This window comes from Calonectris borealis, chromosome W (genome assembly GCF_964195595.1).
Source record: "Calonectris borealis chromosome W, bCalBor7.hap1.2, whole genome shotgun sequence".
Taxonomy (NCBI): domain Eukaryota; kingdom Metazoa; phylum Chordata; class Aves; order Procellariiformes; family Procellariidae; genus Calonectris; species Calonectris borealis.
In genome coordinates this window covers 42,918,305-42,932,218 of record NC_134351.1, presented here as the reverse complement: position 1 = coordinate 42,932,218, position 13,914 = coordinate 42,918,305, and the positions used below count along the sequence as shown (strand labels likewise).

At 45.0% G+C, this 13,914-nt stretch overlaps 1 protein-coding gene across 1 annotated transcript in view; it reads right to left on the bottom strand.

Annotated features, from left to right (window-relative positions):
• Positions 1-247: 247 nt before the first annotated feature.
• Positions 248-13,914, bottom strand: part of LOC142075041 (thrombospondin-4-like) — a 60,856-nt gene continuing 47,189 nt past the window's right edge. The window contains exons 6-11 of the mRNA XM_075136037.1: positions 12,856-12,940; positions 6,196-6,244; positions 4,644-4,816; positions 1,345-1,482; positions 640-717; positions 248-253 (exon numbers count right to left, since the gene is read on the bottom strand). Of these exons, the coding sequence (XP_074992138.1) occupies positions 248-253; positions 640-717; positions 1,345-1,482; positions 4,644-4,816; positions 6,196-6,244; positions 12,856-12,940 (529 nt within the window). The remainder of the gene's footprint in view (positions 254-639; positions 718-1,344; positions 1,483-4,643; positions 4,817-6,195; positions 6,245-12,855; positions 12,941-13,914) is intronic.

Below are 13,914 nucleotides of genomic sequence, written 5' to 3'. Positions count from 1 at the left end.
GCAGAAGCACCCTCCCTCCTGCTCACAAGCCCATAACTTCTCTTTCATAACTGCAGCTGCTGCTTGCATGGAGAAGTAATTGAGTACCTGGACCAAGGAGAAGGAGGTAATTTGACCAATTACAGTCAGAGCACGATCAGACCAGAGACTAAACACTCCAGCTGATGAGCAGGGGCAAGACTGGAGATGAAGTTCCTTAAAAAATGGTGCTATTAACAGGGCTGTGGGGCAGCCATCTGACTTTGCATTACTCCTATAAAAAGAGCAGGCAGAAGAACATCTTGCTGCAGCAGTTCCTAGGTGGGAAGAGATGAGGGGAAGCAAAGGTTTAATCTTTCAAAGGAGGTTCCTTGCAATAACATACTCATAAACACACATAACTGGATGGTGTGGATAAAAGAGTTCCTGCCGTTCCTCAGGAAAAGTGATAAGGATACAGCTCAGGTGGACATGTTAATGCCAAATGAAGTATCGATTATTTTATTAGTCAGGAAAAGGGGAAAGGATTCTTTGGTTTAGATGAAGTCAACAAACAAATTATATTATTCAGCTCTTCAATCAGAGCCACAAATCCAATCCTAGCCTCATGGAATTTTAAAACAATCAACTTTTTAAAGCCACGAATGAAAAGGTGCTTACCAAAGTGTTTATACAATGGGAATTTGGAACGCAGAGTCCAAGTCCACCATTCTGACATTCATCACTATCTAAGCAGACCTAGCAATAAAACAAATCAACATGTAATAAAAACTATGTCAATTTGAGATCCAAGTCTGAAGAAGAGCCACCAAAGTTTAAGTCTAGAAAAGAGTCATAGCCTCTCCTGAAACCGCTATCAGAATGGCACAGACATACCCATAGGCTAACTTTCCAATGGATCTCCAGACACATATCAACCCTGAAGAGACACTGTGATACAGAAAATTTCAACCTTAGGATGGGCTTCTGGTTCACCCACAAGAGTTTAGACAAGAACTCTGTTCCCCTTGTAGGGCGCTACAGGAACATTCAAAAAACAGCAGTAAAATAGGCCTTTTCTATCAAACTCTTCCTAGGTCAAAGCCAGTTTACAGAAATCAAGAGGGCCCCTCTTTAACAATTATCAGATATACCTATGAAGATAATGACATTTTTTTCTTGTCTCTGTACCAGTCCTGAGTATTAGACTGTTCATACTCACATTAAAGCCAAGTAAACACAATGTAGATCTTCTAATTGAAACACTCTGCCTAACTGCACAAGGCAACTGTGCAGTAACTGAAATATAAATAAAATGCAATACAGATACATTGATATAAACCAGCACCTTGCAATGGCAGTTGCCACAGGGATGCTGCCACTCACCTGCTTATTGCTCTTGGCATAGCTGAGTCCTATCCCTTGCACAGTTTGTCCTGTATATCCTGGGGGACAGGTCTCACACTGAAAACCTGGAGCAGTGTTCACACAATGCACTCCAGGGAAGCAAGGGTTGTAACGGCACTGCAAAGAAAAAAATTAACCGAGCACATGTTCATGCTTCAGTAATGTCCAGACTCTGACTATGAGCATAGACCTCTCAGTCAATTTGCCTAGGCAATGCTACATGCAAATGTCTGTACGTCTTCTGTTCAGAGCTGGCTTGCAGAAGAAAGTCTCAGGTATGTCTGACTCCAATAGGTCTTCAGCTATCTCTGCAATTTAAGTAACACTTGCAGTCTTCCATTATAGCCTGTAGTTGATGTCCTAAGCTCTAATCCCCATCCTTCCTTTTGCTGGGCAGGTTCAGCTCCCTTGGAGGCTGAAAGCCTCCCATGGGAGGGCCCAGACCAAAAATATCAGGAAAGCCACTTAACTGCAACCCACTGAACAGTCCTGCAGTTGTGTTTTGTACACACAGAAGTGGCAGCAGCATTTCCCCTCATTTATATTTGGGCAAATTTCATGGCCTGAAGTAACCCAAACATGAGCAAGATGAGCAGGGATGTATCAGTGGCACCCACACATTTCTAGACCAGAGGCCCACAGACAACCCTTAGCACTTCTCCCAAAATACCACATGCCCACAGCATCACCCTTGGCCTGAAGGCACCATTCGCTTCATTGCCTCATGCAGTTTTACAGAATGGCTGTGACCCATTTCAGTGACCTTGCGGGTGCCAGTTTGGGAACCACATCCTGAATTGCTGCCTCTCCAATATCAACACTAGCTGCTAGGTAATATTTATAAGAGTACTGAAAACATCAACATGTCATCATGCTGCATATGGCTCAAAGACAACAATAAATAAGAAACATGAGAAAGAAATATAAAAGAGTTTTACAAATATGCCTTTTTTCCCCTCCATTGCTAACAGAAAAACATCCGTAAGATGGAGGGAGAACAAGTCAGAGTATATCCACCTACAACAACAAACATATGACTCGTAACCAAACGCGCACACACAAGGGAGCAAGAAAAGGTATGTTTAATATCAAAGTGTGTTTGACAGAAAGATTTGTTAGAAATATGTCCACAACTAGCATAAGGAAAATGTAAAACCTAGGACAGACATTTTGTGCTCCTTATTTAATGTGAATTTTTTTATTGTAGGCAGCAGAGGGCACTCAAATTACACCATACACAGAGCAGAGCTGCAGCTCACAAGATACAGGGCATCAGCACATGAAAGTAATGTCTTCAAATTGGTAATGAATAAGAAAGGAGCATATTGCAGAGATGCTAACAGCCTCAGAAAGGATGATGGCAGCTCTTTGTGAGGAAGCTTCTAGATTTCTCTTTATCAGAATTTGCACATGAGCTCCTTTTTAAATGCCAGTTTTTAAGAAATACAGAAATAGTTCATTCAGTAGAAAGGTGTTCTCCCAGAAGAGATTCCCAAAGAGCTTTCAAGAAAACCCAAACCCATATTATTTTCCTTCTTACAGTTTCAGCTAACTCAGGAAAACAAATAACATGACACATTCCCTCTTATTAGACAATGAAAAGCTATTGCCATTTATTATCTCTTTCCCCCCCCCTGCGCAACCATAAGTGAAAATCCAGCTGTTAAAGGAGATATTTACTGGTGAACAAAACCACACCAGACTAGTTGGCATTTTAGTAGCATTGTCCACATAAAGACCTTATATAAGCAAGACTGTATCTCTCTGACACCATTTTGGCAAAATTTCCTCACTGTTTCTAACGTGAGATCAGCTCTGCCATGTGGAGCAGTGGCAGGAACATGAAGGCACGTAAATCTCCAGTGGCAGAGCCCTGACTGCTCACAGAAACCCATGTTAACATCAGGACACTACAGATCAGTCTCGGTTTGTTTTCCCACCACTGCTGTCACCGGTAGAATTGCTCCAACACTGAAAATGGCAGGGAGGAGATTATTGCCATGCTCTGCCTCAGTCTGGGTATGGCTCAGGAGAGGGAACCTGTCCGTACTGGTGGGCTCCACCTAGGCTGGCTTGAGTCTCTCACTGTGATTGTCTGTGGCATGAAACTCACACCACAGCTGTCTCAGCTTCACCTCTTGCATTCCCATTTCAGAGCTTCACCTCCATTTTTTGCACCTTCCGTTGCAGCAGACACAGTCCACGCCATGCGAGGCAAAATAAAAGACATCGCCTACAACTCAGGAAACTGCCACACTCAACCCCCTTTCTCTCCCCAGTGTTTTTCACAGACAGATATAAGTTGGGCACATCGCATCTTCTCTGCTGATGGCCTACAGGAGGGAGTAAACCAAACAAGCAGTCAAAGCACATCTCTTGTTGGCTAGGAAGGAGAAAAAAGGAATTGCTTTTGCTGTTTTACATCATTAGGCAGGTACATTGATAGTACTGTGTTATTCACAGGCACAATTAATGACCTAATTCTCCTGGTTCCCTGGTCTACTACATCCAGGTCCTTTTCCACAAAAATCACTAAAGAGTAATGGCAAAAATCATCACACAGAAAAAATGTGGTGAAGCTGTAGGTGGTTTTGTTGTTTGTGTTCCGAGTGTCACATTACAATTAATACAGGTTTTATTTAATAATTTAAGATATTGTAAATCCTTTAACTCAGTCCTCAATACAAGCAAGTTCTGAATTTCTAACATACAGCACAAGAAAAAAAATAGATTTAAGTCAACCTTATCAGCTTTCATCACAACCATAAAGAAGCAGAAGGAACTATAACAATAAATGTTTATTTTCTTTCATAGACCTTTAAGGTTAGGCTGAAAACATGGCTCCAGTTCGGGGTGAACAGAGGACTTTGGTCTCCAAGGCTGGTTCGGGAGCACTACAATTTAAAGAAACAAAGCCCATATCGACAAGTGCTTCTGCAGGTCTGCCCATAACAGAAGCTACTGAATCTTCTTGTGGAATAGAAACAACTATGTCAAAAGCTTGTTTTGGTTGGGTTATTTTTTAAACATTAAACTCCTTTAAGTAACTTCTCAACTCACCAGAGTATTTCAAGTTTTCACACATATAACCTCCATAAAGTTGCAGCAACAGTGAAACAGGGAGGTAGAATCAAATCAGAATGAATAAATATTCACTGTGCAAGCAGTCAGCAAATGCTGAAGACAGCAAGCATCAGCAACCCATTGATATGTATGAAACGGTTGCTTTTTAGCTTTTTGCCTTTTTTTTTTTAATTCAGTGAAAGTCACTATTTTACCTCATCAATATCTGAGCAGGTAACTCCATTTCCCGTGAGCCCTTCAGGGCAGGGGCCACGCTGAAATCCCTCTGCTGTCTTCATGCACCTGACTCCCCTGAAGTAGGAATTAACTTTGCATTTGGGTTTACTGTGCCTAGGAAGCTGAGTTGGAAAATTCTCAGTTCCCAAGCCTTTACTGCAGAAAGAACAACAGTTTCAGTGATTGAAAGAAACATCCATCATGGCTTTCAGCTGGCAAGTGCTCTGAAGAGATTCCCCAAGATGCTGCTCAGCAGGGGCTTCATGTTTCTGCACTGCGCTGCTACCAGCTGTGCTGTGTCTGAAGAGACTTCATGCTGGGAACGGCCCAGCAGCTTGCTGCATCCCCAAACAGGGGAAATTAAGGCTATTTTGTTAGGTCCACATGCTTCTCCTGACTACACATGGGAGCCCACCTGCTAGGTTAGTCCCAGCACAGATCTGTTGCTGGCAAGGGGAGGAAACTGTGAAAGCCAGTAACCTCAGAAGGCCAAAAGGATTCCCAAGGGACTAAAGTGTGATGGTACAAGGCATTTCTCTGGCTAAATCAGCAACACTACCACTTCATAAAAAAACAGTGCCATGGTTTCACAAGAGCATATCTGACAGTCTACAAATAAGGGGAATAAAGAAGCAGCAGCTGACAGCCCATGGACATGCAGCAAGACATGCAAGTACACTGCCTCAGGTGCACAGAGACCAGCCCTGGGGAAAAGCAAGGTTTTCTGAGACTCAGGCAGGTGCTGAACCTTGGTACTGATACATGGGCCACATCTTTGCAGTTGTGCAGGATTTAAAGACTTTTTCTTTGGCACTTACAAAAAGTTTAACCTGGCTGGAGCTCAACTGAGTTTTGATAAGGCTGATAAATTGGGAGAAGCAATCAACTAAAAGGTCTGATGAGTTTAGGGACTTTCACCCCACCCAGTGAGGGAGTATTTTTGTTTTTTATACTGAGTGCATGTCTGTCCTGATTGTCAGTTGTGTAGAAGGGCCATGCAGTGGCATTTGGGAATACATTTATTTCTTCCACTTAGTGAAAAGATGGACACTTTCTCTTAGGTCTTACTGCTGTTAACCAATGACTACCTACTCAGAATCAGACTAATTTCAGGAGGACATGGGATCTTCCTCAGACTGACAATATCAGCTAGAGCAGAACATGATTCCTCCCTTGTCCATCCACTAAGATCATTCATGAGACATTTGGCAGGTAATGTCTCCCTCCCCAGGAACATGTGGCACAGCTTTGTGGTAGAGCGAGAACTAACAGTACAGGGTGAGTGGTACTGTTTGACTTAGAGGGGTTTTATGCCCCAATAGGTAATTGTCAGGTCTATGGAAATGGAAAGCTTTTTCTCTAATGAAAATATATTTTAAATTTGTGTCCAATACATCTAGAACTTTGGACACAGTATTTTTTAAAAATTAGTTCTTAGAAACCGAATAAAGCTGATGCAATCAATATTAGTTTTAAAATGACTCTACATCTCATCTGGTTGCCTTTTACAGGCAATACAGGAATACTCACCACGTGCTTGACACTCAGCTATGGTATTTCTCAAAGTTGTTTCTTTGACCTTGAGGATATAGAAAATAAACATTATTTTGATACAGGCAGCTTCAGTTTGTACCTGGCTGCCAGAAGAACCATTATCATTTTTCCCAAGATGCCACTCAAACTATGCAACATATGTACTCTATCTTGAAATGAGATCCTCTTTGTACTCCATAAAATTAAGGACAGTGATAATGATTGTACTTCAGTTCATCCTTGATCAACAGGACCTTTAAGAATGACATGCTTAATTAAAGGCATGCGCCAGCAATTCCACTTCTGACACCCACCAGCAAGTGTAACAAATTGTCATGGTTTCAGCTGGGATAGAGTTAAATTTCTTCCTAGTGCTGTGTTTTGGATTTAGTATGGGAATAATGTTGATAACACACTGATGTTTTAGTTGTTGCTAAGTACCCTGCTAGTCAAGGACTTTTCAGCTTCCCATGCTCTGCCAGGTGCACAAGAAGCTGGGAGGGAGCATAGACAGGACAGCTAGCCCAACTGTCCAATGGGGTATTCCATACCATATGACATCACGCTCAGTATATAAATAAGAGGCATTGTCCAGGAAGTAGCGATCGCTGTTTGGGCATTGCTCAGCGGGTGGTGAGCAATTGCATTGTGCACCACTCACTTTGCATATTCTATCATTATTGTTGTTGTTGTTGTTATTATTATTACTGTTATTATTTTCCCTTCCTTTTCTGTTCTATTAAACTGTCTTTATCTCCATCCACGAATTTTAATTTTTTTTGCCTCCTGATTCTCCCCCCCATCCCATTTCGGGGGGTGGGGAGTGAGCAAGTGGATGTGTGGTGTTTGGCTGCCTGCCGGGTTAAACCACGACAGTCCTTTTTGGCACCCAGCGTGGGGCTCAAAGGGTTGAGATAACGACATATCTGACCCAAACGGGTTAAAACAAATTTGTTATAAGCATTCATTATATCAGTTTAGTAGTCGCTGGTCACAATGCTGGTTTATTTGCTCTCAGAGTTGTTGGATCTGTTCTTGGAGTTGTGTTAAGTAGCACCTTACTGGCTGTATATACAGCTGTTTATCAGTATTTATGTGCTGTTTATCACCTCTGGGAGATGGATTAAGGTTATCGGTTTGCTACACTGTGTAACACTGGCTTATGGCATGATAAAATTATTGGTCAGGAGACTGTAGTCAGCACTGCCGTCATCCCTGTGCTTCAGGGGCTATCTCTCGGAAACTATTACACTTTTTACCACTTCTCCTCGGAGAGCCAATTTACAGGGGAGACAGCTTCCTTCACCTTCCCCTTCTCCTCCAGGCTGATTACAATAACTCTTGAGGATTTTGAATATCCTTGGGATGTTCAAACCAGCATGTTCCTATTGCTATGTCTCCTGAATGTGTTTCAGGCCTTGTTTAAGGTTAAACAACTATTTAAGAATACCACCCAGAGATGTGCCCCAAGGCTGGATAGTTATGAGTGGCAGGGTGTGTGGGATAGTATGGGCAAGTGCCTAGGACAGTGGTCACCTCCTGTGTTTTGGAACTTCATCCCCGAACAAGTGCAGAATCCTGAAAAACTAGTAAAATATTTGGGGAAAGCATGCTGTCACCCTGGCAATTCCAGAGAGACGCAAATCACTGCAATGTGCTGGGGCCTGGCCCATGCCTACCGAGCCCTGTTCAACACTATTCAGAACCATCAAGGGGGAGAGAAGGTCTCCGGATCTGATGACAAAATGAAAGGCACTGCGGCCACTCCAACCCCCGGGACAGATACTGCGGCTACTCCAACCCCCGCGACGGGTAGTACAGGTGAACCAGAGGACCAACCCGTGCTGGTATCAGTCACCCCTATACATAAAAGGAAATCTTGTAAGCGAAAGTCAGGTCATTTAGAAAGGGATGATGGAAAAGCAGGGCCATCACGAGGAGAGGAGGAGGAAGAGGAAGAAGTCATAAACGAGACGGAAACCACCCGATCCCTATCCCTGAGTGAGCTGCGAGATATGCAAAAAGATTTCAGTCGTCGTCCAGGCGAGCACATTGTCACCTGGCTGCTCCGATACTGGGATAATGGGGCCAGTAGCCTGGAATTAGAGGGGAAGGAAGCCAATCAGCTGGGATCCCTTGCTAGGGAAGGGGGCATTGACAAAGCGATTGGAAAAGGGGCACAGGCCCTCAGCCTCTGGAGGCGACTCCTGTCAGGTGTGAAGGAAAGGTATCCCTTCAAGGAAGATGTTATATGCCACCCAGGCAAGTGGACCACCATGGAGAAAGGTATCCAGTGCCTGAGAGAATTAGCCGTACTGGAGGTGGTTTATAGTGACCTGGACAATGAGCAAGTACCCAAAGATCCAGATGAAGTCCAGTGCACGCGACCCATGTGGCAGAAGTTAGTATGGAGCGCACCAGTGTCGTATGCCTATTAGTTGGCAGTACTGTGCTGGAAAGAGGAAGAAGCACCAACGGTGGATGAAGCGGTTGGCAGACTCCGGGAATACAAAGACAGTGTCTCTTCCTCCCTTGTCTCGGCTGTGGAGAAATTGTCCCGGAAGTTCCAGTAACTCGACGAGGATAGGTCCTACTCCCCACCTGTATGGACCAGTGTCTCAGCCATTAGAAATCAGTGTCCTTCTGCTCAAGAGAGAGGATATAGAAGGTACACACCACGGGGCACCCTGTGGTTTTACCTGCATGACCACGGAGAGGACATGAGGAAGTGGGATGGAAAACCTACCTAGACCCTAGAGGCACAGGTACGTGAGTTGCAAGGAAAAACAATGACACAAGGGGGTTCTCCCAGGAAAAATGCTGCTCCAGTTGTCAGGAAAAACCAGTCTCACGACGGTCCAGTTTCCAGTGAACAGTTCCCCAGACAGAGTAGAAGGGCTGATCTTACTTTGGATTGTAACGAAGGAATTCTTGACTCGCGTTTGCAAGAAGTGAGAAACGGATACTATGACCAGAACTAGAGGGGCCCTGCCTCCGGCCAGGTGGAGGAAAGGGACAACCGGGTTTACTGGACTGTGTGGATTCGATGGCCTGGCATATCAGACCCACAGGAGTATAAGGGTCTCGTAGACACCGGTGCACAGTGTACCCTGATGCCATCAAACTATAAAGGGGCAGAACCCATCTGTATTTCTGGAGTGACAGGGGGATCCCAAGAGTTAACTGTATTGGAGGCCGAAGTGAGCCTGACCGGGAATGAGTGGCAGAAGCACCCCATTGTGACTGGCCCAGAGGCTCCGTGCATCCTTGGCATAGACTACCTCAGGAGAGGGTATTTCAAGGACCCAAAAGGGTACCGGTGGGCTTTTGGTATAGCTGCCCTGGAGACGGAGGAAATTAAACAGCTGTCCACCTAGCATGGTCTCTTGGAGGACCCATCTGTTGTGGGGTTGTTGAGGGTTGAAGAACAGCAGGTACCAATCGCTACCACAACAGTGCACCGGCAGCAATATCGCACCAACCGAGACTCCATGCTTCCCATCCATAATCTGATTCCTCGACTAGAGAGCCAAGGAGTGATCAGCAAGACTCGCTCACCCTTTAACAGGCCCATATGGCCAGTGCGAAAGTCCAATGGAGAGTGGAGACTAACAGTAGACTATCATGGCCTGAACGAAGTCACACCGCCACTGAGTGCTGCCGTGCCAGACATGCTAGAACTTTAGGAATAAAAGGGCAAGATGGACGTCGTCAGATCCCAATGAATATGATCAACAAAATAACAGCTAGCAAAAAGGAAACACAAGCTTTCTTAGGTGTTCTGGGCTTTTGGAGAATGCATATTCCAGATTACAGCCTGATTGTAAGCCCTCTCCATCAAGTGACCTGGAAGAACAATGATTTCAAATGGGGCCCTGAGCAACAACAAGCCTTTGACCAAATTAAACAGGAGATAGTTCAGGCAGTAGCCCTTGGGCCAGTCCAGGCAGGACAAGATGTAAAGAATGTGCTCTACACCGCAGCCGGGGAGATTGGCCCCACCTGGAGCCTCTGGCAGAAAGCACCAGGGGAGACTCGAGGTCGACCCTTAGGGTATTGAGATCAGGGATACAGAGGACCCAAGGCCCGCTACACTCCAAGTGAAAAGGAGATATTGGCAGCATATGAAGGGGTTCGAGCTGCTTCGGAAGTGGTTGGTACTGAAGCACAGCTCCTCCTGGCACCCCGACTGCCGGTGCTGGGCTGGATATTCAAAGGGAGGGTCCCCTCTACACATCATGCAACCGATGCTAGGTGGAGTAAGTGGGTCGCACTGATCACACAACGGGCCCGAATAGGAAACCCCAGTCGCCCAGGAATCTTGGAGGTGATCACGAACTGGCCAGAAGGCAAAGATTTTGGAATATCCCCAGAGGAGGAGGTGACGCGTGCTGAAGAGGCCCCACTGTATAATAAACTACCAGAAAATGAGAAGCAATATGCCCTGTTCACTGATGGGTCCTGTCGCCTTGTGGGAAAGCATCGGAGGTGGAAAGCTGCTGTATGGAATCCTATATGACAAGTTGCAGAAACTGCTGAAGGAGAAGGTGAATCGAGCCAGTTTGCAGAGGTGAAAGGCATCCAGCTGGCCTTGGACATTGCTGAACGAGGAAAATGGCCAGTACTTTATCTCTATACTGACTCATGGATGGTGGCAAATGCCCTGTGGGGTGGTTGCAGCAGTGGAAGCAGAACAACTGGCAGCGCAGACGTAAACCCATCTGGGCTGCCGCGTTGTGGCAAGATATTTGTGCCCGAGTAGAGAACCTGGTTGTAAAAGTACGTCATGTAGATGCTCACATACCCAAGAGTCGGGCCACTGAAGAACACCAAAACAACTAGCAGATGGACCAGGCTGCTAAGATTGAAGTAGCTCAGGTGGATCTGGACTGGCAACAGAAGGGTAAATTTTTTATAGCTCTGTGGGCCCATGACGCCTCAGGCCATCAAGGAAGAGATGCAACATATAGATGGGCTCGTGATCGAGGGGTGGTCTTGACCATGGACGCTATTGCATAGGTTATCCATGAATGTGAAACATGCACTGCCATCAAGCAAGCCAAGTGAACAAAGCCTCTCTGGTATGGAGGACGATGGCTGAAATACAAATATGGGGAGGCCTGGCAGATTGATTATATCACACTCCCACAAACCCGCCACGGCAAGCGCTATGTGCTCACCATGGTGGAAGCAACCACCGGATGGCTGGAAACATATCCCGTGCCCCATGCCACCGCCTGGAACACCATCCTGGGCCTTGAAAAGCAAGTCTTATGGCAACATGGCACTCCAGAAAGAATTGAGTCAGACAATGGGACTCATTTCCGAAACACCCTCATAGACACCTGGGCCAAAGAGCACGGCATTGAGTGGGTCTATCACATCCCCTACCATGCACCAGCCTCTGGGAAAATCGAACGATACAATGGACTGCTATAGACAACACTGAGAGCAATGGGTGGTGGGACATTCAAGCATTGGAACACACATTTAGCAAAAGCCACCTGGTTAGTCAACACCAGGGGATCTTTCAATCGAGCTGGTCCTGCCCAATCCAAACCCTTACGTACTGTAGATGGGGATAAAGTCCCTGTCGTGCACATAAGAAATATGCTGGGGAAGACAGTCTGGGTTACTCCTGCCTCTGGCAAGGGAAAACCCATCCGTGGGATTGCTTTTGCTCAAGGACCTGGGTGCACTTGGTGGGTGATGCGAAAGGATGGGGAAGTCCGATGTGTACCTCAAGGGGATGTGATTTTGGGTGAAAATAGCCAATGAACTGAATTGTATGATGTTAATTGCTATATGATATTGCGTATCGTCACTTCTATGGTTGCTATCAATGGTATTGCAGTAAAAATCACCCAGATTAATGAAGAAGAAACTCTGATGAAACTGAGCAAAGTGCAACGATGATAGGATCAGTCGAGCATAGCGATAATGGAACCAGAACTGGCTTCAGGATGCAACAGTCCAACACCACACACCATCTCTCCTGCCCTGAAAGACTGTTATGACAGATGGAGCCCAAAGTCATGGACTAAATGAACTCAACGGACATTTTAGAGGGATGGCCCATAGACTAAGGGAATGATATCTGTGTGTGTATATATCAAAACCAAGAAAAGTGGTGGTGATTAATTGGAATGTATTGGAAAATGTGAGACCTGGGCATGATGTAGATGGTATAGAATAAGGGGTGGATACTGTCCTGGTTTTGGCTGTCTTTATCTCAATCCACAAATTTTACTTTTTTTTTCTGATTCTCTCCCCCATCCCACTGTGGGGGGTGGGGAGTGAGCGAGTGGATGTGTGGTGTTTGGCTGCCGGGTTAAACCACAACAAAAATGCAATTTCAGTTCTGTGCAACAGACCTAGCTCTATCTAACAGCGGGCTAGGATGGCTGCTCTAGTTACTCTCTGCTTAAAACACTACATTTTCTGGATCTGAATAAGCAAGTTCCCTACACTCCCACATTCAGTGATCCTGCATAGTGAGCACAGGGTACCAGGACCTATATGGTTAGTTCTTCTTCACTGTCATGCCTCTGAGGCAATGGTGTCTACATAGGAGTTTATTCCTTATGTGAATTCTGCCCTAACTCTATCAAAAGTCGCAAGCTTGGGAGATTTCACACTGAAGCCTTTATACAGTACCTGTTGTCTAAGAAGGTCTTTCACATCTCCCAGTATTTGGTTCATCTGCATCATCTGACCCACCAGCTGCCTATTAAAATCACCTTCAGGGAAACGGCAACAAAAAAGAGTGCACAATGCACATAACTCTCCTTCATTTGCCATGATAATTTCTAAGATACAAGGTGGAAACACCTTTGCATGAACTCAAGGCTTTTCTGGACTGAACTCCACTGTATACCACAGAAACAGGCAGTGAAAGCAGAAATTTCTCCACAGATAGAAAAGCAATCTGTTATTTTTCTATCATTTTTTAGCATCAAGGCTCTCTGGTAAGACCTAACAATACTGGCAACTAATGCCACCAGTGTTACTGGTTCCCCCAGGCCTGAGATCAGCAACCCTAAGTGAAACCTTATGATTTCAAGACTGGTTTTTTGTGATAACCCATTTGGGACAGGAGGGCAAGGCAGGGGCATGAAATGTAATGGGAAGTCACCCTCCACAAGTGTATTCCATGTCACCACAAACAATTCCTGCTCTCTTTTCAAAGTGAAGCTATCCAGCCTTCTGAGCAAGCTCATTGTGCAGCTCCGATCATGCATCAAGAGTGCCTGCTCTGACCAAAACAGCGGTTTTAATACCTGTGACGGTCATTTGGCTTTTTTTCCAAAAGGCAGCTCATCACACTGTACACAAGTTCCATGGCTGCGTTTGCTTCTGGTGGGTGCAGAGTTTGTATAGACTCTCAAAACATCTACTCAACATTCTATGAACTCACATCAAAGCCAGTTCTCAATACTAAGTAACAAAGACTTCTAAGAAAAGACCAAAAGATACATCTGTAACAAACCATAGGGAAGGAGCAGAACCAACCTAAGATCTTCACATGAGACTCATATTTGTCAAATGAAACATTAGTTTTGACCCAGTAACAGAGGAGAAGCATAGAGTATGTTTAGCACAGTAGTTTGTAGTAGTTTGTTTGTAGCTCACTTCTGAGTTTGTAGCTCTCTCAAGCAGCTATTTGTTTACTTCTCTAAGCCTGTATGTCAAAACAAATTTCACAAATATATGCTC